This window comes from Callospermophilus lateralis, chromosome 13, assembly GCF_048772815.1.
Source record: "Callospermophilus lateralis isolate mCalLat2 chromosome 13, mCalLat2.hap1, whole genome shotgun sequence".
NCBI classification, from domain to species: Eukaryota; Metazoa; Chordata; class Mammalia; order Rodentia; family Sciuridae; genus Callospermophilus; species Callospermophilus lateralis.
Genome location: NC_135317.1, coordinates 56,165,794 through 56,190,831, shown reverse-complemented (window position 1 = coordinate 56,190,831; position 25,038 = coordinate 56,165,794). Strand labels below are relative to the sequence as shown.

The 25,038-nt window shown below is 39.3% G+C and overlaps 1 protein-coding gene and 1 pseudogene across 1 annotated transcript in view; one reads left to right on the top strand and one right to left on the bottom strand.

Annotated features, from left to right (window-relative positions):
* The window catches only part of Kif26b (kinesin family member 26B), a 471,784-nt gene that overhangs the window by 47,402 nt on the left and 399,344 nt on the right, over window positions 1-25,038 (bottom strand). The window contains exon 10 of the mRNA XM_076831744.1: window positions 15,453-15,612. Coding sequence (XP_076687859.1) covers window positions 15,453-15,612 — 160 coding nt within the window. The remainder of the gene's footprint in view (window positions 1-15,452; window positions 15,613-25,038) is intronic.
* LOC143379573 (protein BEX3-like) lies at window positions 3,861-4,165 on the top strand (annotated as a pseudogene).

The window sequence follows — 25,038 nt, the reverse complement described above, 5'->3', positions numbered from 1 at the left end:
ACAGGCTGAGCACCAAGCCTTTACCACATGAGCCTTTAGGGAACATTTAAGATTCAAACTGTAAAAGTGTAAAACCAGTTATGATGAAGACAACAATTAAAATACATAAAAATGTATCAAAAATGATCAGTTTATTATAATGTTCAGGTAAACAATATAAGAAAGTTTTAACTTTATTCTTTAATGTGCAAAGATTTTTTGGAAGAAAGTGTTTTATGTTTGAAAGTAATTTTTTAAAATATTTATTTTCTGTAGTTGTATTGGACACAATAACTTTATTTATTTATTTATTTTTATGTGGTGCTGAGGATTGAACCCAGGGCCTTGCACGTGTGAGGTGAGCACTCTACTGCTGATCCATAACTCCAGCCCCTTGAAAATAATTTTTAATAGAATAATTTGTTGGTTCATCACTCTTTTTTAAAAAAATAATCTTTTTTAACTTATGTTTTTCGCTATTAATGGACTTTATTTTATTTATTTATATGCAGTGCTGAGAATTGAACTCAGTGCCTCACACATGTGAGGCAAATGCTCTACCACTGAGCCACAACCCCAACCCAGTTTACCACTCTTAATGGATTTGTGAGAAAATATTTCAAGATATTAAATAATATTAAATGTCCTTTTCACTCTCAAAAGATCACTGGTTTAGATAATAAGTTACACAGTTCCTTTACTTTTAATTTAGAAGAGAAGTATAACAGAAAAAGAAAAATAGCAAAATAACAATAAAAATAGACTAGATAACTAGACAGTACAATTAGCATTGTACTTCCTTGCCAGTACAATTAAACATTGTGGGTAAGATATTTGTTAAAACCCTATTAAATTCATTGTTGAGCTTGTGAAAAAGCAAAGAATTCTTAGTCCCCAAATGGCAAATAAAACTGGGAACTCAAAAGGTAAAATAGTAAAGTTTTGCTATTCTCAAAGATATCTGCCAAACCAAGGAACTTACTCAGCTTGGTAGCCCAAAGCCTATCCAACATGGGGGTTTTTATAGAAAAATTCTCCTCTCCAAAAATTTTGCCCCACACATGCTGAAGACACGAAGGTCTTGAAAAACATTCCTAAGAAGGGAAAGAAAGTTCAAGAATCTGGAAACTGTCTGAACCACATGCAGGTTTGCTGTCTTACTTCTCAATACCCGGGTGGTCCAACGTTTTCTGAGTTGAGGGTATAATTTAGAGTCTACTCAATTGGCACCTATTAGAACTAAATACGAAGGCTCTGTAAGTAAACCATCCTTATCCCAGGTCTCACAGATAAAATGCCAATGCAAATGAGCAGCCCCCAGGAAAAATATAAACACACAAAGAAACCAGACACCTGGAGAAAGAAACATCAGAAACAACAGCTGGCAGGAAGAGACACAGAAACACAATGACAAACAACAATGGGTTGATCAACATGTTTAAGGAAATTAATAGGCTTAAAGAAATAAACAACAACCATATGACCAGGAATGGCTGATTCTGCTTCAGGAACTGGCTTTACCCTCCAACCTTAAACAACCAGAAAACCAAAGTATAAGAAGAAATGAATACTGGGTACCAGGTAACAGGCAATAGAGGAAAGTAACCTTTGAAGGAAGAGAAACCAATGAGTAGAGCCCTGTTAAGTGGTCCAGCTCACTGCCCAGAGAGTTTCCAGGCCTCCAAAAAAGGAAAGGGAACCCAAAGAGAGACAGGAGTCCTCTGAGATGAGGGGACAATGGTCAGAATTTGGGGATGCCAAAGCAGCTAAGCTTGAAACAGCAGAAAGGAGAGAGCTGCAAAGCAAGAGTGAGAGAAAGCACTCTGGAGCTCTTTGGTGGAGCACTGATCTGCATATGTGAGACAATCACCCAGGCCTCCAAAGGAAAGGAGAGTCAGACAATCCTTGGATGTAGCAAGAACTGGGGATAATTTGTGTTCAAGCAGAAAGAGTGAGAAAACTTGCTAATACATGGGGCATCTAGAAAGATATTGAGGCCTTAGAAAGATATTGCCTTAATAGTGGGGTCAGTTAACCCTAGGCTGCCCTGTACCTGCCTCTGTTAGTCAGTTTTCTATTTCTATAACAGATACCTGAGATAAATCAACTTATAAAGGTTCATTTTGTTGATGCTTGGTGAATTTGTTAAAATAACCTGGCAGAGTGAATATATCAGGTTCAGAAAGTAGGGTTATAGTTCAATGCCTCTCCATTTCCTACATAGCTGATTTAACCACAAAAATACAGAGTTTACACTAGTATAGAATGGAGCTCTGATGGCCACCAAGCAAGTCTGGTGGCACAAAAGTGTCCTCCTGGAAGTAGGGCAGGTTCCCAAAAAGTTGAAGGCAGTTTTCTGATTCATATGTTACAAAAGATGTAGAGTTCAGAGCAAATAGGCTCAGTTCAAATTCATGAAAAAGAATAAGAAACCCAAAGAAAAAAACTTTACCATTATCATCATGTTCTTATATTTATTTGTTTATATAACTGTATCCTCTATCATATAAGTTCCTGTAACAAAATACTTATAGAATGTCATAGCTGTTAGAGGATAGAAACAATTTTTCTGGAGCCACAAATTGAGAGGGAGGAAGAGTATCAGAGAAGGCTTTGTGGAGGAGATATATTTAAGATAAGCCTAAAGAATAAGCAGAAAGGAATGCAAGGTTATTTAGTATTAGAAAATTAATTTAATGATTAATAATAGTCTACCATATTAAACGATAAAAGGAGGAAAACCACATGATCATCTCATCAGGTGCAGAAATGGATAAAATTCACCAACTGGTTTTAAAGAACCAGTTTTCTCTTAGAAATTCATAAATAGAATAATAAAAAATTTGTGATATCCCCTGAATGGGAAAATCATATGGTCATGAAAATTAACGACCTATAACCATGCACATCAAAATGAAATGCTGAGTGATAAAAAGGCCAACAAGAGAGTACAATTCCATTTACCTAAAGTTCAAAAACAAACAAAACTAAATCTATTTTTAGGGACACATATTTAGATGGTAAAATAGTAAAAAAGGGGATAAGAACCACAAAATTCAGCATAGTGGTCACTTTGGGACAGGCGGGAGAGGGAAGGAATCACAAAAGAGTACCTGAGAGCCTTGTAGGGCATCGAAATGTCCTATTTCCTAATCTAAGTGGTAGTCCCATATATATTTGTTATTCTGTAGCCTGGTCAGATGTACATAGGATAATTTCATAATTAAAACCTGAAAGAAATAAACAGAAACTCACTCATGGAGAAAGAATATAGTGTGTGTGTGGGTTTTTTTGCAGGGCCTCCTCACACATCCAAGGCAAGTGCTGTATCACTGAGGTACATCCCAGACCTTAATATGCTTTTGGATAACTATTTACTGACCTCTTGATGAATAAGCAAATGAATGAATGAGTGAATGAACAAAGCCACTGAAAATAGAATAACATCGTCAAAGCACAGAAGGATGAGGGGGTAAGGGGTGTTCAGTAATCTCTCCATGGTTTCTATCACCAGAAAGGTGAGTGTGACCCAAATTAGAAAGCATGTCATAGGTCAGAAAAGGTTTTAACAGGAAGCATTTCAGGTTTAAGAGAGGGGGGCACACTGGGTGCATTCTGGGGTATTCTGGCAGCTGTGTGGAGAACAGATGAAATTAAAATCACTGCCTTTACCGAAAAGAATCCCCAGGAGCTGCAGAGAATGCAGCCAAGGGTGCAGTGGTCACTCGCATCTTGCTACCAGCTCCCTACTGCCCTGTGCACAGCGGGCTAGCATCCGACCATGGAAAGTGCAGGTCTGCTGTGGGGGCAGTGTTGCGCCCATGCACCTGGTAGAGAGAATCCGGAGGAGCAGAAGACTGTGAGCATAGGCCCTGGAAAACCAAGAAATGGAGCAACCCAGGCAGAATGGAGAAAGATCGCCTTTTGGGAGGAGGTGAAGGCCACCAGCCTGCTGACTTGCAGGGACAGGTCTGCTGACTTGCCCCTAATTTTCGATGGCCATACCCAATAGGCACATCGATATGGGATGGGTGGAGATGGAGATAATATGGAAATGTTCATGGAGGAGATAAGAGAAATAAAGAGAAAACTTAGGTGGCTGCAGTTGAGGAATTGTCCCCATAGTTTTATGGGGCAACTCTCTAATCACTAAGATCATCAAGATAAATTTTGCCTTATGCCTTGACTTCTGCCATTTTCCATGTGGTTAATACTGTGATTCCTACTGTTTTCCTTTTCCTTGTAATTTCCTGATATGTCTTTACTGATCCATTTGCTGTGAACCTTATGTTATTTCTATGTGTCAAATTGGGTTTTTCGTTTCTAGCTTCTGAGTCAAGATTGCCTTTGCCCCGTCTAAGTTTCTGTCAGCAGTAGAGTTTTACTCATTTGCATGGAAACATGTAAAATTAATAAAGCAGTTAAAAAACAATCTAAAAACAACAACAACAACAACAACAAAAAAAAAACCACCCAGAATCCTCAAAAGAAAATTGGATGTAGCATGTGCCATTATGAAAAGGAACAGTGAATTTTGTTCAGGAAACAACATGAGAATACCCTATAGTGCAAATGACAATTGCAATTAGTCCCTAACATGGGATGTTGGTGTTGGGCTCAGGTACGGCAAGGTCTACTGGGAGAAATAAACCTTGATAAATGGTTTGAAGGAAAATGCTGATGTGGTTTTTAAAGAGCTGACACATTTAACCCTTAGAAAAACTGGCATGTCAGGACACAAAGCTAGGAAATGTATGCTTATAAATGGGAGGCCCCAAGTGTGGACATGGATTCACTTGATCTCACTGGTAAGGAATAGGAGAGGCAAGGGTGAGAAAAACAAGCAAAAATGTAACTATGGTCATTGCCCTTAAAGGCTGGATATTTGCAAATCTCTTAAAGTCTAGGATTCCTTGATCTAGTAACAAATTTACTATAACGATCTTTATTTCTCTGGATGTCTCCTTATTATATTGAAATGAAATCCAGCTCTACTTTAGTTAGAGTTTCTAGGTACATTAGACAATTTGGGACAACTTAACTGCTCCTCGAGTATAACTATCTGAAAAGTGTTCAATTACACACAGAATGAATTATCACCTCATTTGCATGGACCAAAAAAAAAATCTATTAATGCTCAATTGAGCCTGAACCAGTGGTAAAACAGGTGAGAATTTATGGTTGGATAATCTGATTGAAGCTCTATTAATGTTCAAGACAGTTTCTAAATGAATTAAGCCCCAACTCATTTGTATGCTCCATCCCTTCGAATGCCTAATTGTGCCTAAATCAAGCTATCCTTGAGTAATTATGCAGCCCTCGGGGTGCCCAAGGGCATCTTGGGCTTTCTGTGCACTGGCCCAGACTAACCCAAAGCCCTCCTCCTTTGGCTGTTTTCTTTCTGGTAGCAAAGTGACTTGTGATATGATGATTAGTTATCATTAAAGATAACAATTAGCTTTGGATTCAGAGTCTTGCATTTGGCTCAGCAGTTTATCATGATTTGTGTCAGGCAATCTCTACATCAACACCGTGAATGGCAGAGCGTGGTGAATGGCTCAGACCTTGAAAGGATGGAGTATAGGGAAACAGGGAAACGGATGAGTACGGGTGAGTGGGTGAGTAAGGTAAGGAGAGAACGGGAGTCACCCACTCTGTCCAGGAAGACTTTACTACAGTCCTTGAGGGTCCTTCTTTCTCTCCAGGCCCCTTCTTTCCCTTCCTTCTTTGGCTGGTATGCCCATGTGATCAGGCATTGCACTTGAGTGTTTAATATCTGTATCCCTATTATATTGTATCCTATTATATTGTAAGTATCCCTATTATATTGTAAGTTGCTAAGAGTGGAAATCATTTGCTGTGGTGCCTTGTATACTGTAGGGGCCTAATAAATATTTTCAAATGAACAAGTGCGTGACATGAGTACATGGACACAATAACTTTTATTTCTGCTCTACATTTCTCAAATGGAATTCCCGTGTATGTCTTGTAGCCTTGGTTGGACTTGATGGGATCAGTTCCTTAAACTCCTCAACTAGTTCCTTTGGTCCAGAATGCTCCTTGCTAATCAGAGCAGCATTGAGCTCTGTGAATCATGGAGTTACATTTTATAAACCACAAAGGATATAAAGTGAAAGGTAAAATCTGTGTCACCCGTGTTAGCCCTGAAAATGTCATTGGAAGAAACCTGTCTCTTATTAAATCCAACACAGGTAAGATTTTACTTAAGTTTCATGACACATCAACACATCTGGCAGGGCACCTGAGAAGTACTTGGCTTAAATTTAAAAGCCATAGTCTATGAAAAAAATGTGTCTTTAAAAATATTCGAACATGCCCCAGTCAGTGGGATATACAAACACAACTGGAAGTTCAGCAGCATCTGACTCCTAATCCCTGGCTCATTTTCACACCCAAAGGACTCACGCAGGGTGGAGTAACAGGCCGCTTTAAATTGTTATTTCAGTCTTATACAGAATAAGACTGAAAATATATGAATCAGGGGATTGGAGTTGTGGCTCAGTTGTAGAGCCCTTGCCTCGCATGCGTGAGACACTGGGATTGATCCTCAGCATCACATTAAAAAAATAAATAAAATAAAGATATTTTATTCATCTACAACTAAAAAAAATGATTATATAAATACATGAGGATTACATTTTTTAAAAAAAAAATTTAGATATATTTTTAGTTGTTGATGGACCTTTGTTTTATTCATCTATTTATATGTGGTGCTGAGAATTGAATCCAGTGCCTCACACATGCTAGGCAAGCACTCTACCATTGAGCCATAACCCCATTCATGAATGTTCTATTTTAATAAAAGAAAATTATAATATACTTGGCTAAAAGAGATACACACTTCTTAAGTCAATGAGTGCATAAAAAAAATGAGACTGCCAGATTAATCTGGCTTATAACATTTCAGAACATATTGAAACAATTATCTCCTTGTCTTTGAAGTCAAAGGCAAAAAGCAAATGTTAAAACGATTATCCTTTTGCCTCTTCTTTAAAGAGGCTCACAGACATTGTCTCAGTGGGACCTATGAAATGTTTTGGAGGTGGATAAGTAAGAATGTGGACTCTGATTTTGCTGGTGGAGACATGAAAAGCTCAGGGAGAGTCTTGGGGTATACGGAGGTCAGCAATGGTGCCCTCGCTAGAATCCCCATGCCCTGGCCTCAGCTCAACATGGGCTCCCCTGACCCAGGTGGCAATCCAGCTCTTTTAGAAACCACAGCTATTCAACTCCACCTACTTCTTTGGGAGCTCAGTCTGAAGAACGTTCACAAATTCCTATTGGAAGATTGACTATTTTAATCTGCTGACTGTGGACATTCCCAAGGCTTCTATTATTAGCCAAATGTTTGCGGAAGCTCACTATCTCACACTCTGACAGCCCTGCCGTCATTCTCACCTCTCCCTTATCCCTTCCCTACCTTGCCTGTACTCAGCAAAGCTTCAAGACACAGCCTGGGTGATAACCTCTCCAGCTGACAGATGTCTGTTCATTGAGGAACACCTCGACACCCCTAATGGACACCGCCACCCGTGGAGGGGAGAGATGGAAACTGTCTTATCAGTCAGCTGTGTCCAGTGCCCACTTCTCCAGTGTGGGAAATGGTTCCTTTTTTTTTTTTTTTTTTTCCTGCTGGAGCCACTGGCCAGGTAAAGCAGGAGGGCTTTGTGGGTGAGAGTCCTGTAATTATAGAATAATTCAGTTTTTCCATCAATGGGGGATGTAAAAAGACTCCATAAGCTTTTAGGCTCTTAAATGAGAAAGATTAATTTTTAAAAATAGATTAGAAAAAATGGCTGAGATTTGTTGAGTTCCTCTGTTGGGGTTCCCAGCATATGATACTCAGAATCATACTAGGTTCCATTGACGGCCACTTGATGAGGTTGACTGGAGCCCCACTTTCTAAACTTCTCCCTTGAAACCTGAGCACAAGCCCTAGGTCAGAAGAGTCTCCTTGATTCCAACATGCTTATTTGATATTTCTGATTCAGTCCAGATAAGTGATTGGGCCCTGAGTGGGAGATTTCCTTTTCCTCTTTTATCTTCTTTATTTCATATTCCTCACTTCCATAAGTACCTGGCAGTCGGTCCCAGCTTGGCAATCACAGAAACAGGCAAGACCAGGAGACTGACCTGAATCATCTCCTCAAGCCGGCCACCATTGCTTCCACCTGGTGGATCTATGCTTTCACTTACAATCAAGGTCACTTTTAAATTTTGGTCATGCCTCATTTGTTATTTAGACAAGTATCGAGTAAGTACCAACAACATTCTAGACACTGTATTGAAGCAGTGATATTGGGAGGCAGGAGGTAGCTCTGTTCTAGTTGTATAAACCTGGACAAGTAACTCCATTTCTCTGTGTCTCAGTTTCCCCATCTGGAATATGAGAATGACCATCATGGTACCTGTGTCCTGGATAGTTGACAGAATTCAATACCAATAAAACCTTTTGAATAGCTTCTGGTACACTGTAAGAGAACAATGACTATGAACTGTTATCATTTTGGTCACATCAAGAAGTAGCCCTTCCGTGGAGCTCAGTTTTCTAAGTTAAGAAAAAACAGAAAATAAATACTGGATACTGTTACCTCCTTCTCCTTATGATTCAGCAAGTCTTTAAATTAGGAACCTCTATTCTATTGGAAAGATCAAGAAAAAATTCCCCCTCTTCTTGATGCCTTTTTAGTTATCTCTTCTCACGGAAAAAAATATATCTTACTGCTGAGGGTGGTAAATACAACCCCGAGCATGTACAGCCAAACTCATCTGTCTGTCTCTTAGCGCCTACACCTCAACCTCCCTTCTCTACCACAGCCAGTGGGTTTGGGTGTGGCTGTTATGCCAACCTAATTCTGCCCTTTCCCAAGTTCCTGGATCTGTTCATAGAGGGGCAGAAAGAAGCCTCTTACTCTGATAGGATTAAGAGAATGTGGGGTTTTAATTCCAGACACATTCTTATATCTATTGGATAGCTGGTTCAGAATCTAGAAAGAAAAGATGTTGATTAGTAACCTCATAAATGGCACTAAAGAAAAATAAACATGAAAAGCCAAAAGGGAAATGAAGATGTCTCCTGATCCAGTTCTTAGACTGTTATGTCACATTATCCAACAGGGACCAGCTGTGATAGACAGAAAAAAAGACAAGCCATGGTGACTTGCTGCCCAGAGGTTCTGTTTGAGTTGGGGGCCTATTATTCTGCTCCTAACTCAGTGAAAGAATAGTGCTCCTGAGAACAAAAAGGATGACCTGTGTAGTTCGCCTGTCGAACCAGGGGTTCAACAACCCACGCCTGAACCCACTGGTGGTCATGTGACCCGTGGATTCCCAAATGGGGCCATTGCTCCAGGACTGACTTGTAGAGAATGAGCCAGGCAGTTAATTTACTGACAATTACTGCTTGGATTGTTATGAAAGTAATAACAATCTTTGGAAATTTCCATAATTAAATATGAAAATACCACTGGCCAGGGAAGCAAACAGCTATGAGGTGACAATAAAAGAAAGTGAGAATGCTAAAAATTTCATTAAAAATGGGACTTCTGTGTCCCAGTGACATTCTGAGCTCATTCTCTCTTCATCCTGTCATTAAAATATACAAAAATGAATGTTTTTGGAGCAGCAATGCTAAGAATTATCGTTGCTGCAGTTGCCTGGCAACCTGAGGCTTTGTTATTTTATTTCTAAACAGGGAATTCTATAAACTGATATCTAGAGTTTGTGCAAATAGTTCTAAATTGATGTTCTCTCTGTAAATCAAAAAGAGATAATCTAACATTAATGTACATAGGCACGTGTGTGTAGGCTAAATAGGCACGTGTGTGTGTGACTGCCTCATACACGAAGATTCTTGCACAGAGTTTCTGCCCACCTCATGCTATCTTAAGCAAGTTTGGAGAACGAGTATTTGTATTTTTCTGGTAAATATCAATTTAATTTCATGGTACATGTAAATAATCAAGTCCAGAGGGACAGGTCTTTGGAGCCAGGGGAACTGAAGGTTATAGCTAAAGTAGCCTTGAGCCACTTTTCTCCAGCCTTTAGACCCTGAGTGGGTTTCCAGTTCTGAGGTGCACAGCTGATCCCAAAAGCTAAATGTATACTGGGAGGAGGTGTTTCTCCATGGCAAGGCAGAGGACCACCTGCATGCTTCAGAGAGGAGCATCCTGCAAAGTCCTTGGGAATTTTAGGCTTGCTGCTGCAGGTGACTACCATCTCGTGCTGAAGAGCCCTTAACATTTTGAAAAAGCTGCCTTTGTGATAAAATGTCATTTCCTTGGAGTAACTGACTTGAATCTATAGTTTCTAGTGCTACCTGCTGGTTTGAGTGAATTGCTGCGCTATGGAAGCTGCTGTGTTCTTACACACGACCTGGTTCCTGACCCTTCACTAAAGCCTTTGGAGGAAAAGTGTTCCCATTACAGAGCTGTGCAAGGACATCCTTATTGCTCTGGCGGGATCCAGGTTTCTGCTGCGGGTAGAGTTTGCTTCAGTCTGAAGCTCATGACAATAGACTGCCTTAGGCTCCACGTGCTTTCTCGAAGTTATTGGACCATGGAGAGAAGGAGGTGAAGTCAGCACAGGCCCAAAGCACGTCTGTGACTGATCTAAACAAACAAGGATTAGGACTCTGGTCTGCACCACAGACCAAACCCATAAAAGAGGGGAACTGAGCATCACTTACATCACGGGATGGTTATGCAGTACCATTTTGTAAGTTGCCTGGGAAGAGCATGTCCCACAGACACGACATGAGAGGGTCACAGAGTCATTTTCCATGGTGTCTTATTAAATGGGAGCCAAAATATTATCAAATATCTGTTGTTTAGAAACAAGAGTGTGAGCATCCTGTTGGCAAATAAGCAAACAGATTTGAAATCAGTTAAGGCTTAGACACACCCAGACATAAATTCCATAAGTAACAAAGTCCTTATGTTGTTTTTCGGGAAAAGCTCTCAGAATTCACTCAAGGACAGTTTGAAATAGGCTTTTCAAGAACAGACATGAAAAGAAGCAGCCAGCTCATAGGGTCAATGGCCTCTGGATATCACAAGTGCAAAGACCCCTCAATAGAGCATAACTTCCCTGAGACATGTGACCTGTGACCGGGCACAATGACCAATGGGCTGCAGGTCTATCTCAGTAGCTCAGTGATAGAGCGCTTGCCTAGCCTGTGTGAGGCTCTGGGGTCACCACCATCACCAGCACTGAAAAAGAAAAAACACCTAAAACTTCTCCATCTCATCATTCAACCAACAAGCAGCTTCTCCCTTCTTCCTCCCCTGCTACCAACCATCAACAGATGAGAAAAGCTTTCTTTTTTTTTTTTTTTTTTTTTTTTAAATTTCCTGTCCACTTGACAGTTGGCTTTCAATAAAAAGTTTTTTCTTTTTTTAAAAACCAGGTGCCAGAGAATTGGCTTCTGTGTGAGCTGGGCAGCAGCCCCCTGCTCAGTATCAGATTATGAGACCTACTAAAGCAATTGTTTTTCCAAATGGAGTAAATAGGGCCTGAAGTGTCACGATGTGAAGGATATGCTTCCTAAGGGTTTATACCCTTCATAAAACAACATCTAAAAAGGACCAGAAGTTCTATTTTGAGAGAATTAAATTGTGGTGAGCCTTCAGAAGAACTGGGACATAGTAGCATTTTTTAATATACTTTTATTTTATTTGTTTTTATTTTTATGTGGTACCGGGGATAGAACCCAGTGCCTCACGCATGCTAGGCTATCGCTGCACCACTGAGCCACAACCCTGGCCCCATAATAGCATTTTTGCTAAAGCTAAGTTCACCCTGACACATTCTTGCAGTGGCCCTTCTGGGACCAAACCTAATGGTGTGGACCTAGGACCCTGGTCTATGGCATAAAAATTCATGTTAATGCCCCTGTTATTTTATTTTATTTTTTTAATCCATCAAATGGGAAGACTCCTAGCACCTTGTTGCCCAAGAAGTGGTAAGGAATAGCAAACAACCGTAATGAATGAGCCTGAAGGAAATTTGCAAATGTGCTGTCAAAATGCTCAGGACAAGGACAGATTTTCCTGGTCATGAGGTTTCCCCAAAGTTAGAGAGTAATTTGTGCAGCCTGTCAGTGCAGAACTGACTAGGGGGTTGGAGTCTTTGGTGGTCTCCCTGACTTCCCTGCATGCCTTTCTGAATGGTGTCACCATTTAGGATTGATTTATGGCTTTGGGATTGGCCAGCAAGCCCGTGCTGTGTAATGGCTGAGGTTGGGAGCCTGTTCCACGCCTGCATCTGTCATTTGCAAAGGCAATATCATTTGCAAAGTCAGAACCATTCAGGGCACATCCAGGGTGCCTGTGGGAGCACCGGGATGGGTAATGAATCCAAACTCACTTTCCGGCTTGCTCACATGACAAATCGTCTGGTACAGTGATGAAGAGAAATGAAGACAGGCTATATCCCCTCTGTGCACATTCCAGTTAATTTCCCAGAAGCAAGCGCTAGTAATGCAGGTTCCAAGCACAGAGTTGTCTAGGGTGACAAATGAAGAAGCAGTGGGATTTTTGTGTTTTGGTCGGGTGGAGGAGGGTAAAAGATATGAGTTTGATTTTCTGTCCCCCCCCCCAACAGCAAGTGAGCAGAACAAGAAGAAACTATATGGGTAAGAAACTTCCCCTTTCGAAGGAACTGATGCAAAGACTAAGTCTGACACCCTGAAAGGTGTTTAGTATGCTAACAAAATGCTGCATAATGTGGCTTCAGAGCACTGATGGAATTGATAAAAGAAATCTGGGCCATCCTGCTGTGCCGGATACCCCTGCTGTGCAGAGCAAGGCAGCTAATATATTATAGAGCTTGATGAAAAGGGGGAGCAGGTCAGCCACGTGGGCTCAGAGCTGCCAAGGTCTCTGAAACTGTGAAAAGTGATGCAGTTTGATCCTGCCACCAACTGGCTGGGTGATTTGAGTAAATCTTTGTCTTATCTTTTTGTGCCCTGAAAGAGGATAGTTTCTAGTTGATTAATCACTTTGCAAATACAATGTGCAGACACCAAATATTGAATAAATGCTATGGCTGAGAATCTGAGAAAATGTTATGGCAAAGATCTTTCAAAGCTTATAAATAACAATGGACTGTAAGGACCTAGGGAGGGTAGTAAGGACCAAGGGAGGGTAGTAAGGACCGAGGAATGAAAGAACAAATGTACTAGCTTATGGGTGTTTTGGGAAAGACATTGCTGGCTGGCTTGTGAGGCTACCATGCTACCATAACTCATCAATAGGCTCCCCAACAAGCTCTTGGTGATATAAGTTAGGTAGAGAAAGGACAGCAATAGAAGTGTGTGCCGGAGACGAATGGTTCCACCAGTTATCCTGATGCCAGGGGATAATTCCATCACTGTGTCCCCTGCAGACACAGCATTTATGTTAAGTCTATGCTTTACATACACATAGAAACACTATGGTCATTACTCTGGATGCAGAACAGAAGGAAAGGAACTCTTGGAATTGAGCTGACAGATGTCTGCAGGGAGTGGGGAGTGGGGTGGTTTCAGACTCCTCCTTCTAAGAGGGCAGGTGGCTGGTTGTGAAGGCCAGCTGATGTTAAAAATATGTTTAATTTAACAAGAGACTTTAAACTAATAATAAAATAATTCTTAATGTTTCCCTATTTGTTTATAGTAAAACCTAACTCTAACCATAAGGAAGTTACTTTATCTAAATTAAAAATAATTTCATATGTGTATATTCATTCATCCTTCCCACCATCAATTCAACAAGTATTTTTTGAAATCATAAAGGCATGTCTCTCTTTAAAAACTACGTGAGCAATAAAAAATACATAATCAGTGACCTCATAAGGTGGTATCTTGAATTTCATCTCCATCATGATCTATTGTTATTATATTTCGGACATGATTCTCATTTTATAGAAACCAACAAGGACCTCCTTAATTACCTTCTAAGTTCTCTAGACTAGACAGTCCTCTCCAGATCTTCCTTCCTTCCTTCCCTTTTTTTTTTTTTTTGAACTCACAAATTGAGTTTGTTTAACAGCAGAAATGACAGAAATGAAACTTTATAAAACTTAACTTAAATTTTTTTTTTTAATGACTTGGGAAAACCAAGCCTTACAATGGCTTGGGAAAACTATTTCTGGGTTCATCAAGTAGGATTCCAAATTTTAAGAATTGTGATAGACCAGAATATAATTACCATTTAAGGCTTCTATAAGTCTATTTAGTAATGGTCCTCCCAGTGGAGAATAAAATCACAGTGTTTTTAGTGGGTCTTATATCCACTTAGGACAGAGGGAAGGAGAACTCAAGGACTCAGCCTGAATCTCAGTTACTACAGAACAAGCTGCTTGATTTATCTTTTTTCCTCCTATACAGTAACTTGAATTTTGTAGAATTTTTATAGATTAAAAATTGATTCCATATATTTTTACTTATGGCAACTCTTTCAAGTAGGTATTATTTCCATTTAAATAGATAAGGATAGCCTTATCATTATTATTATTATTATTATCGGTTATTTACTATAGTGTTCTAAATTCTACCAAAAAACTTTCATATACTAATCTTATATCATTCTGAGTCTTATTTTCCTGTGATATAGACAAGATACACAGCTATAACCCTCATTTAATCATTACAAAAAGTTCTTATAACTAGTAAGAGGCACAGATGGGCATTGTCAGAGGCATGGATAGCCAGTGGAGCATCTATCACCCCACCACATTGTCCAGTGGCAAAGGTGAGCTGGGTGCTGGTGGTGAGGGGTGGTTGAGCTGGGTCATTTATGAGCATAGATGATATGGAAAGTCCATGGCTATGCCAGACATAGGAGTGGCTCTAATTTCATCATCTTGGAGCAATAGCAGAAAGAAAGGAAGAAAATGATATGTGGAACAAACATTTGCAAGGAATAGTGCTGGGTAAATCCCCAAACCTTAAAAAGTCTGCTAAGTAGGGATGCCAGATAATATATAAAATTCCTATAGTATCCATACAATAATGGTGGGGGAGGCATACTTATACAAAAAATTATTTGTTTATCTGGAATCCAAATGTAACTGGGTATCTGTATTTTTATTGGTTTAATCTGTTAGTCTTAAAGAAAAGATAAGCCAATCTTCAGCCAGTTGTTCACACCACTATTAAATATACACATCAACACAATGATGACAACAATCCACAAATAGTCATTGTAACGGGAGACCTCCACTGAGATAATGTCTTACTTTCTCTGAGTAGTCTAAAGTTAGATTTAAGTATTTCTAAAACTCTCCAATTTGGAAGATGATACATTATACAATGGTTAGCTAATGCTGATCTATGGCTCTGAACTAGTAATTTGGTCCAGACTGTCCCTCTGTGCCACACTTCTCCCTAGATGGCACTGGACTAAGTGTCCCACACCCGGCTCTGGTACCATGTTTACTACACTTATTATTCAAATAGAAGAATCACTTACTTGTATGGGATGTGTTTGCTGCCATTGACGAGAGCGAGGATGACATTGCCCAGTGCAGACAATGAGAGGCACAGCCCTGAACCTCCTTCTCGATTTTTGCTAAGAGCTTTCACACAGCTGCCAAGATCAATGAGATGCAGGCGACTGCGACCTCCAGACACTATCGTGGGAGAGAAGCAAAAAGAAGAGAGAATAAGTGAGTTACAGCAAACACTTCTTCATGCAGTTCTTTGGGAAATCTGAGAAGAAAAGGGGAAAGAAAAAGTTGACATTCATGATCTAGTGGAAATCCCAACAAAATTATACTGGATTACAAATAGCACTGGTCCTCTTAAATTCTATCTACTTCAATCACTGACCTTCCAAAACCTGATATTCATACTATAAACAAATGAATAATTCTAGCAGGTTGGATTGGATGAGGTTTTAGAAAAAGAAAATATCTAATTAAAGGAGAAAAAAGGTTTATACCTCAATGTCCTCTGGATAGCAGAATTCTGAAACCCATCATGTTAAAATCTTATTGGCCCACAAGTGATTGTCTACTTTGGTTGATCATTGTAGAGACCCCAACCCAAAGTTCAGCCATGAATCACGTTGATAACCCAAGTAAAATCCAGAAGAAGTAAGAATTAGGTATAGAGAGAGTGAAGACCCAAATATTTGCTGAGCATCTGCCAATTGCCAGGTACTTCACAAACCTCAGTCTCATTCAGTTTTCATAGTAAAATTATAAATAAAACACTATTATCCTTTTCTATAGATGACAACATAAAACTCAGAAAAATTGGAAAATTTGCCCATGAGTATTTCTGCTTCTGGCTTAGAAGAAATAACAGGGACCAGATTGGTTCTCTTATTTGAAACAACCAAAAAAATGGGCAAAATGTATAAAAGAACTGTTTGTAAGACATTAGATATCAAGCAGCAAAGAACAATGGTCCTGAGAAATGGGGAGCTAAGCAAGGCAAATACTACCTATATCTCAGCATATTGCTTTGAGAGAGTTTCCAGGCATGGCTCAGGGAGAGGGAACTCAGGTGAAACCTGGTGGACTCCCTGAGTTGAGGACAGAGGGGAGGCCAAGGCAATAGTTTACTGGACAGTTGGAAAGGAGAGAACAGACTTAGAGAAGGTCCCTTGTGTATTCAACTGAGTACTGATCAGCAAATGCATATGAGGAAAGTACCCACAGCCAGGGAACTGACCATCTGAAGAGAATAGAGGTTATAGTGCACAAGGCTGCAAAAACTGTTTTTCTCCCACCAGCCAGCCTGGGAAACCTCAATATTCAAAGGATATTAGGTAGAGTACTCAGAAGGGTCTTGCTTCAGTAAATGAGGGACATTTAGTGCTAGATTGAGCACAGACCTGATTCCATCTAACAAATATTAAAAGCAAAACCATTAAGGATCAAACTATTTCCAAGTAATCAACTACATCCTCAAACAGAGCTTAAGAATATTTACAAGGTTCAAAAATATCTAGCAGCCAACAAGGTAAATCCAAATGTCTGACACCTAATAAAAAAAAATAACTAGGCATACAAGGAAGCAGGGAAATGAGATTTATAATGAAGGGATAATTGAAACCAACTCAGAATGAGCATAGGTGTTAGAATTGACAGAGAGAACTATTAAAACAGTCATTAAAACTTATTTCAAATGTTCAAAAAGTTAAGCAGAGACATGGGATATGTATTTTTAAAAAGACAAAATGAACCCCTAGAGATGTAATGTGTGAGATGAAAAACATATGGGATAGAATAGCAGATTAGATATTGTAAAAGGAAAGATGAGTAAATTTGAAGATTTAGCAATATAAATTCTTCAAAAGGAAATACACAGAGAGAATTTAAAAGTTAAAAACAAACAATAAACAGGTAGACAAGAAAAAGAGCTGTAGTATTTCAAGTATCCAAATATATGTAACTGGAATTCCCGAGGGAGACAGAGTATGTTACAGATGAAATACTTAAAGAAATAATGGCTTAAACTTCCCTAAATTTGATTAAAACCGTAAACCCACAGATCTGAGAATCTCAATCAGCTCCAAGCACAAGAAACATGAAGAAAACTACAGAAAGGCAGATCATAATCACACTGCTCAAAACCAATGATCAAGAGAAAAACTGTAAAAACAGCCCGAGGAACAAAAATATATTATATACAAAGGAACAATGATAAGTATGATGGCACATTTCTCACTGGAAATAACACAAGTGAGAGGATGGTACAGCAATATTTTTAAAGGACTACAAATTGTCAAACTCAAAGTATTCACCCATAAAAAGGATCACTTCAAAACAAAAGGAAAATAAAGACATTTCCAGACTTTAAAAAGCTAATAGAATTCACCAAAGGCATACCCACAAAAGATTAACAAAGGGACTAAAAGCTTTGGGAATAAGCACATGGTTAAATACATGTTTTTATTATTATTAAATCTCTTTACAAGGTAATTATTGGGCTGGAGATAGAGCTCAGTTGGTAGAGTGCTTGCCTCCCATGCTCAAGGTCCTGGGTTCAATTCCCAGCGCCATACACACACACACACACACACACACACACACACACACACACACATATATATATGTATATATAAAACTATAGACCAAGATCTCTTGTAAACACTGACATAGAATTTCTAAACAAAGTTACTAGAGAATCATATTTTAGAAGTTGTATTTAGCAACATATACAAAAGATTTTACACTATGAGAAAGTGGGGTTTATCCCACAAATGTAAGGTTGGTTACTAAGTAAAATTAATCTATCATTATAACTTACCATATTAACAAACTAGAGGGGGAAAATATGTGATTCTTTCATTACATACAAAAAAAGCATTTACTAAAATCCAATGTCCATTCGTGAGAACATTTCTTAGCAATATATAAATAGAAGACAACATCTTAAGTCTGATAAAACCCTATAGCTAACATCATGCTTAATGGTAAAAGACTAAAATGTTTTCCCTTTAATCAGGAACAAGACAAGGATATCTATTTGCACCATTATTATTCAGCATTATACTGGAAGCCCTAGCTTATACAACAAGCCAAGAAAAAGAAAGAAAAAGATCCAGACTTGAAGAAGCCTAATGTCTGTATTGGCAGAAAAAGATACTAGATCTAATACATGAATTTAGTAAAGTTGCAGGATAGAAGATGAACAGACAGGAATCCATTATAAATTTATGTAATAACAATGAACAGCTAGAAATTGAAATTTAAAAATACCATTTGCAATATCCTTAAAATATGAAATAGAAACAAATCTGATAAAAAAATAAGACCTGTACATTAAAACATTCTCAAGAGAAATTAACGAAGACTTAAAAAACTAAAGAGAGATATTATGCTCACAGGTCAGAAGACTCAATATTACTTAGAAATCAATTTCTCCAAACTGATCTAGAGAGTCAGCACAATCCTAATCAGAATCCCAGCAGGCTTTTGGGTTAGAAAATGCTTTTATAAAATCCATTTATAAGAGATTCTCAAATTTACATGGACATTCAAGAAGCCTAGAATAGCCAAAATAACTTTAAAAAATACTAACAAAGTTGAGAAACTAGCACTACTTTGAGACTTATTATAAATCTACCTACCCTAGTTAAAATTAGTGTGGTATTGATGTAAGATAGACAAACAGGTAAATGAAACAGAACAGAAAGCCCAGAGAGAGACAAAAATGTGGAGAAATAATTTTTTAGTTATAGGTGGACACAATATCTTTATTTTATATTTATGTGGTGCTGAGGATAAAACCCAGTGCCTCTGCATGCAAGGCGAGAGCTTTACCTGAGCCACACCACAGCCCTGAGAAATAATTTTTGACAAAGGTAATTTAGTAGAGAAAAGGCAGTTTTTAAGGTCAATAGTACTAGTATAATTACATAATCAAATGCAAAAGTATGCACACACAAAAAAAATGATGAAAGCAACTTAAGTCCATATGTTGTGCAATATATGGATCAAAGACTTAATATAAAACCTAAAATTTATTCTAGAAGATAGCATGATAGGAAATATTTTTGATTAGGTTAGGCAAAGATTTCTTAGCTATGTCACCAAAAACAGTTCATAAAAGAGCATATACATACATTGGACTTCATAAAAAATGAATGTGAATGAGAAGATAAACCACATACTGGAAGAAAATATTTGTAAAACATATATCTGATAAAGGACTTGTATTCAGAATTTATAAGAAAAACAATACAAATTTAAGGAAGGGTAAAAGATGTGAATACACTTTACCAGAGGAAATGTAGGGATGCCAAATGGGCACGTGGAAAGATGTTCAGCATTGTTGGTCATTAATGATATGCAAATTAAAATCACAATGAGATACTTTCATGTAAAAAGGCAAAAATTGTAAAGACTGACCATACCACACATTGGTAAGAATGTGGAGGAACTGGAACTCTCATGTGGGGATATAAAATGGTTCAACTACTTTGGGAAATCATTCAGCAGTTTCTTAAAAAGTTATGCATACATTTATTATATGATTCAGCCTTTCCAGTTCTAGATATTTACTCCTTCTCCCCCAAAGAAATGCATATCCAGACTATACATGAATGCTCACAGTTCTTTCATTTGTCCCAAGCTGAAAACAATGTAAATGCCCATCAACCGGTGTATGAGAAGGCAAACTATGGTGCATTTAGACAATGGACCACTATTCAGAAATACAAATAAGTGCACTATTTTTCAAATTTATTTTTTATTTGTAGGTGGACACAGCACCTTTATTTCACTTGTTTATTTTTGTATGTGGTGCTGAGGATTGAACCCACGTGTGAGGCAAGCACTCTACCACTGAGCCATAACCCCAGCCCCTAACTGCACTATTGATAGAGGCAATAAAATGACTGAATCTCAAAAATAATTGCACTAAGTGAAAGAAGCCACACAAAAGAATACAGAGTTTCAATATGATTGTATTTATATACAATTCTAGAAAATGAAAACTAATGTATAAAAACAAAGCAGATCAGCAGCTGCCTGGGGATGGGGAAGAGGAGGAGGAGTTGAGGGAAGAATTACAGGGTGTCATAGAAATGTTTGGGGTGATAGGTATGTTCATTATCTTCATATGGCAATGGTTTCATGGGCATACACATATGATTATCAAATTGTACAAGTTAAATATCTGCAGTTTATTATACCTCAAGTATATCTGATTAATGCTTAATGGGCATGCTCATGCAGCCAGTGGTAGAGTTGCTTTCAAACAAGGTTCTACCTGTGCTCTTTATTCTAACCCTGTGTATGACCCAGCTCCTTGGCCATTTCCTTTCCTCCCCCTTGCTCCCAGGCCCCTGGATGCCTACCTTTCCAGGTGGCCCAGCTCACATCATCTTATCTGTTGCTTCTGTACAGAAGGTACAAGTGGAAACTTCCCAAAGCTGTTGTGGAGGCCAGGTAATTAGGGGCAAGAAGGAGGAAAGGAAATGGCCGAGGAGCTGGGTTATGAAAGATGCTGGAAGAGAAGCTCAGGCAGGAGTGGGACATGGGTGCGTCTGGGTCTTGGTGGCTACATCTACAGGACATGTGGGCAGCACCTCTGCAGTGTCTGGGTTCCTGCACATCTGCAAGAAGAACCCAAATAACAGCACTGATGCAGGAGAGCATGGCACTGCTCATGCAGCAGAACAAGAACACTGGGGAACCAGGTCTAACCCTGACTTCCTCCATCCCACCCCTCCCTCACCTTCCACATTAGTACTGGGATAAAAGGTGATGAATGTGTGTGGAGGGCATAGCTTTGCCACTCAGGCTCTACAGCCACTCTGGTACATTTATGGCAAAGAACTTTTTACAATAGAGAAGTTAATTTTGTTCATCTTCAACTATACCCAGGGCAACCCCTTAAAAGGAAAGATATGTTACTTCTCTTTTATCCTATTTCATATCATGCAAGATTGGGTCATGGCAGTGTGCTAGGGAAATAGTTTTCTTTTAAAAGCAAAATGCCATCTGTTTTGCAGCCTAATTATATAGACAGGAGAAGCTCAGATATCCCTCACATGCCTCAGATTAAAGGGCAAAGACGGAGACCAATTTGGTCTTTCAGACTCTAATAGTCCATTTGATGTAATGGTATGAAACGCATAATGTGCATGTAGTAAAATAGAACACAGAGAACAAAAGGCACAGTTTAGAAGGTGCTGAAGAATATTAGAAAATACCTATAATTATACCTGCATGACTCAAAACCAAAGTCACATTAACACAATGGAAAATCTACCCGCTGGAGTTCTGGGTAGTCACAGCATTCCAAATTTCACACATGGAGCTTGACCTGGACTGGGGAAAGGTGAGTGACACAGGCCATTTGCTGTCATCAAGAATTTATATCACTGCAAGTGGCTGGGGAAAAAGTAGTTCTACACAAGTGAATGAAATAGGTGATAATTAATAGCAGGTGAGAAGCAGGTTCCTCATCCAGATTTGTGGTCAAGGCCATAGGGTTAAAGGAACAAAACTCAGTCTGCCTTGAATAATCTGTTATTTATATTTTAATTCTAGACTTAGACCAAACCAGATGACCCACATGCTTTATTTTTTCCACAGGAAGCAATATACTAATTTTACCCACTCCTAAGAAGTGCTTTATGGAAGGCTGGTGGGTCCCAGGAAATGCTACATTCTCCTAATATCACTTAATCTCTACAATAACCTTGTAATGCAGGAATTAGCCCCATGATATAGATGAGAAAACTGAGGTTCACAGATGTTAAATAAATCACCCTGAGATCCCACTGAAAACTAGTGCTGAGGCTAAGATGAAAATACAAAACTATCTATATAGCATGTAGAGCTGGATTTTTTTTTTAATTCTTTTTCCTTTCCTCCCTTCTTTCCTTTCTTAATTTTTCTTTTTCCCCCATACTGGGGATTGAACCCAGGGGCACTTTACTACTGAGCCACATCCTCAGTCCTTGGTATTTTTTATTTTGAGACATGGTCTCACTAAGTTGCTGAGGCTGGCCTCAGAACTTATGACCCTCCTGTCTTGGCCTCTCAAGTCACTGCAGTTACAGGTGCAATTGCTGTCATGCCTGGCTGGAAAACTCTCTTAAACTCACCTTCCCTTAACAGAGTGATTTCAAAATTTGTAGCACAGTGGAATCACTTGGATCTTTTAAGAAATATTAATGCCTGGCTCCCCCTCCTAGGCTTTCTAATTTAATTGGACTGGAGAGCAGCACTGGCATTGGGGTTCCTTACAAAGTTCTCCAGGTGGTCATAATGTACCAGAGTTTGAGAACCACTGCCTTACCAGGCTGGCTGAGCTCTTCAATCACCTTGTAGGACACACTGCCTGACTTCTGAGGCATGCTGAAAGCTTGGAGCTAGCAGGGATCGTTTGTCCAGCTTGTCTAAAAACTTGCTCCCCAAAAAAATAAGCTGTCTACTTATCAGTAGGTCAACTATACTTCCTCCTAAACCTATTTTTGCCACTTGTATTCATTATAAATAAAAATATAATAAAGTACTATGTAAATCAAAAAATGGATTTGTAAATAGTCTATGTTTCTATAAAAACTAAATTCAGTGCTTTGGAAAGATGTGATAAAAATGATTTTTTTAACAAAATAGAGGTGAATTAGGCATGAGTGAGAAATTATAGAGAGGAAAAGTTCTAGACAATGGTCTACACCCAGTTCATTGCACAAATGTCTTTAAAGTTCTTGAATCTCTTTGAAGACATTTAAAGCCCAAACTAGAGTGCTCATAGGATTATGGTCATGAAAGTCAGAGCTTAATGTTGAACACTCATCTCAAAGAGAAAGTCATGGCCGTATGTCATTTGTGGATGGAAAAATACACATTGAAGTTATAACATTTCTTACATGAGACATTTTGTGTGTTTTCCCTCCAACTTTCTCAATGAACTGACCAACTCCCTATTTTGTGGCATAAGAGGCTTCTTACACCATCTGTTTACATGAAAGGTAATTAATAATCCTCTTTCCCTTTCTGAAGCAAGCTACACTAGACAACAGAGACACTTGGGTTTTAAAATTCAGCCCGCATCCCTCTGCACTCAACACCTGAGCAGGGAGCACTGAGGTGCCAACACAAGACCAGCGTTGTGGGGACCAAAGATGAAGAACAGGGGCCTCTGTTCTCAGGGAGCATGGAGCTTAATGGGGCTCAGCCCAGCACACGATTGATGAAGATGTAAGGCAGAGTCAGTAAAAGCATAACGCCCCCCAAACGGCTATGGTATTCAAAGGAGGAAGAGACTACACAGTGAGGAGGATCTGGAGACTTCATGAAGGAGACGGCTCAAGGAGGAAGTAGGGTAGAGACAAGTTTTATGGGTTTTTGTTGTTGTTGTTTCTTTCCTTTTCTTTCCTCGCTCCCTTCTTTGATGGTAGGAGAAATTTAAAACATAGGCATGAAAAGACAATTGCTAAGGTCCCAGTTGGGAAAGTCCCAGAAGAGGCCAGAGGGATGGGAGAAAGGCCCCCAGGAGATGGGTGATACAGTGGGAAAGGAGTAGGGGGGAACTGAGGCACAGGGACCAGGAGATTTTGAAGCTGAAAGGAGAAAAGTTGAGAGAATATGCCAGGGTAACTCTATCCTCTCAGGGAGTAGGACATTGCTTATCTACTGAGAGTGATGGGCAGGACAGGGGGCTTAGAAGACTCAGAACAGCTGTGTGATGGGAAGGCCACGAGAGGGTACCATGAGGATTCCAGGCCATGTGGTTCAGAACATTGTCTCCTAGTGAAAGTTTTATAAAATTCTATTACGCAAACCTTAACATACAGAGCTATCACCTCACTATTGACCAGGAGGGAGATGGCAGCCCTGCAGTGTAGGGATAGCCTTGTTGCCCAGGGCTATGGTGCTAGGGACAGCAGGCGCCCAGCTCCGACCCTGTTGGAAGCCAGATTCTTTCCTAGACTCCTGTTCCCCATCTGAAGACCAAATAATGTCTTTAAAGTCATATCAAACACACAGCCCTGGAGAGGGCATGCTGATTCAAACCATTCCATGACACATAAAGAAAGAGAGGCTCGTTGTCAAAAGAAAACTGAGATGAAAGAAATGGTGTGATCAGACTTATAAATGGATAAGTGGAGATACAGACACATCCAAACACTTACACTCCTTTCTGTGTGCACATACAGCCAGCCCAGCCCACACTGGCATCCTCAGAGCAATAGAATATAAAAATACATCAGATACCTAATGTCATTCTGGATGCTGGGCAGGAGTTGCTTGCAAGCTTAGCTTACTCATTAAAGTGATGCTTTTAAAGACTATCTTTATCAACACAATAGGTAAACTTGTGTTTCACTGACATATTACTCTGAAGCATTATAGTACTATCTTGCTTTAGATGCTTAACACCCATTACTAACAGGAGAGCTGTCTGGTCATTAGGGGATCTCTTCCCCAATACTTGAATTCTGTTATGGTTTGAGTATGAGGTGTCCCCCAAAAGCTCCGGTGTCAATGCAGGAATATTCAGAGATGAAATGATCAGATTATGAGAGATGTAACCTACTCAGTTCATCCTAGTTTGAATGGACTGACTGGGTGGTAACTGTAGGT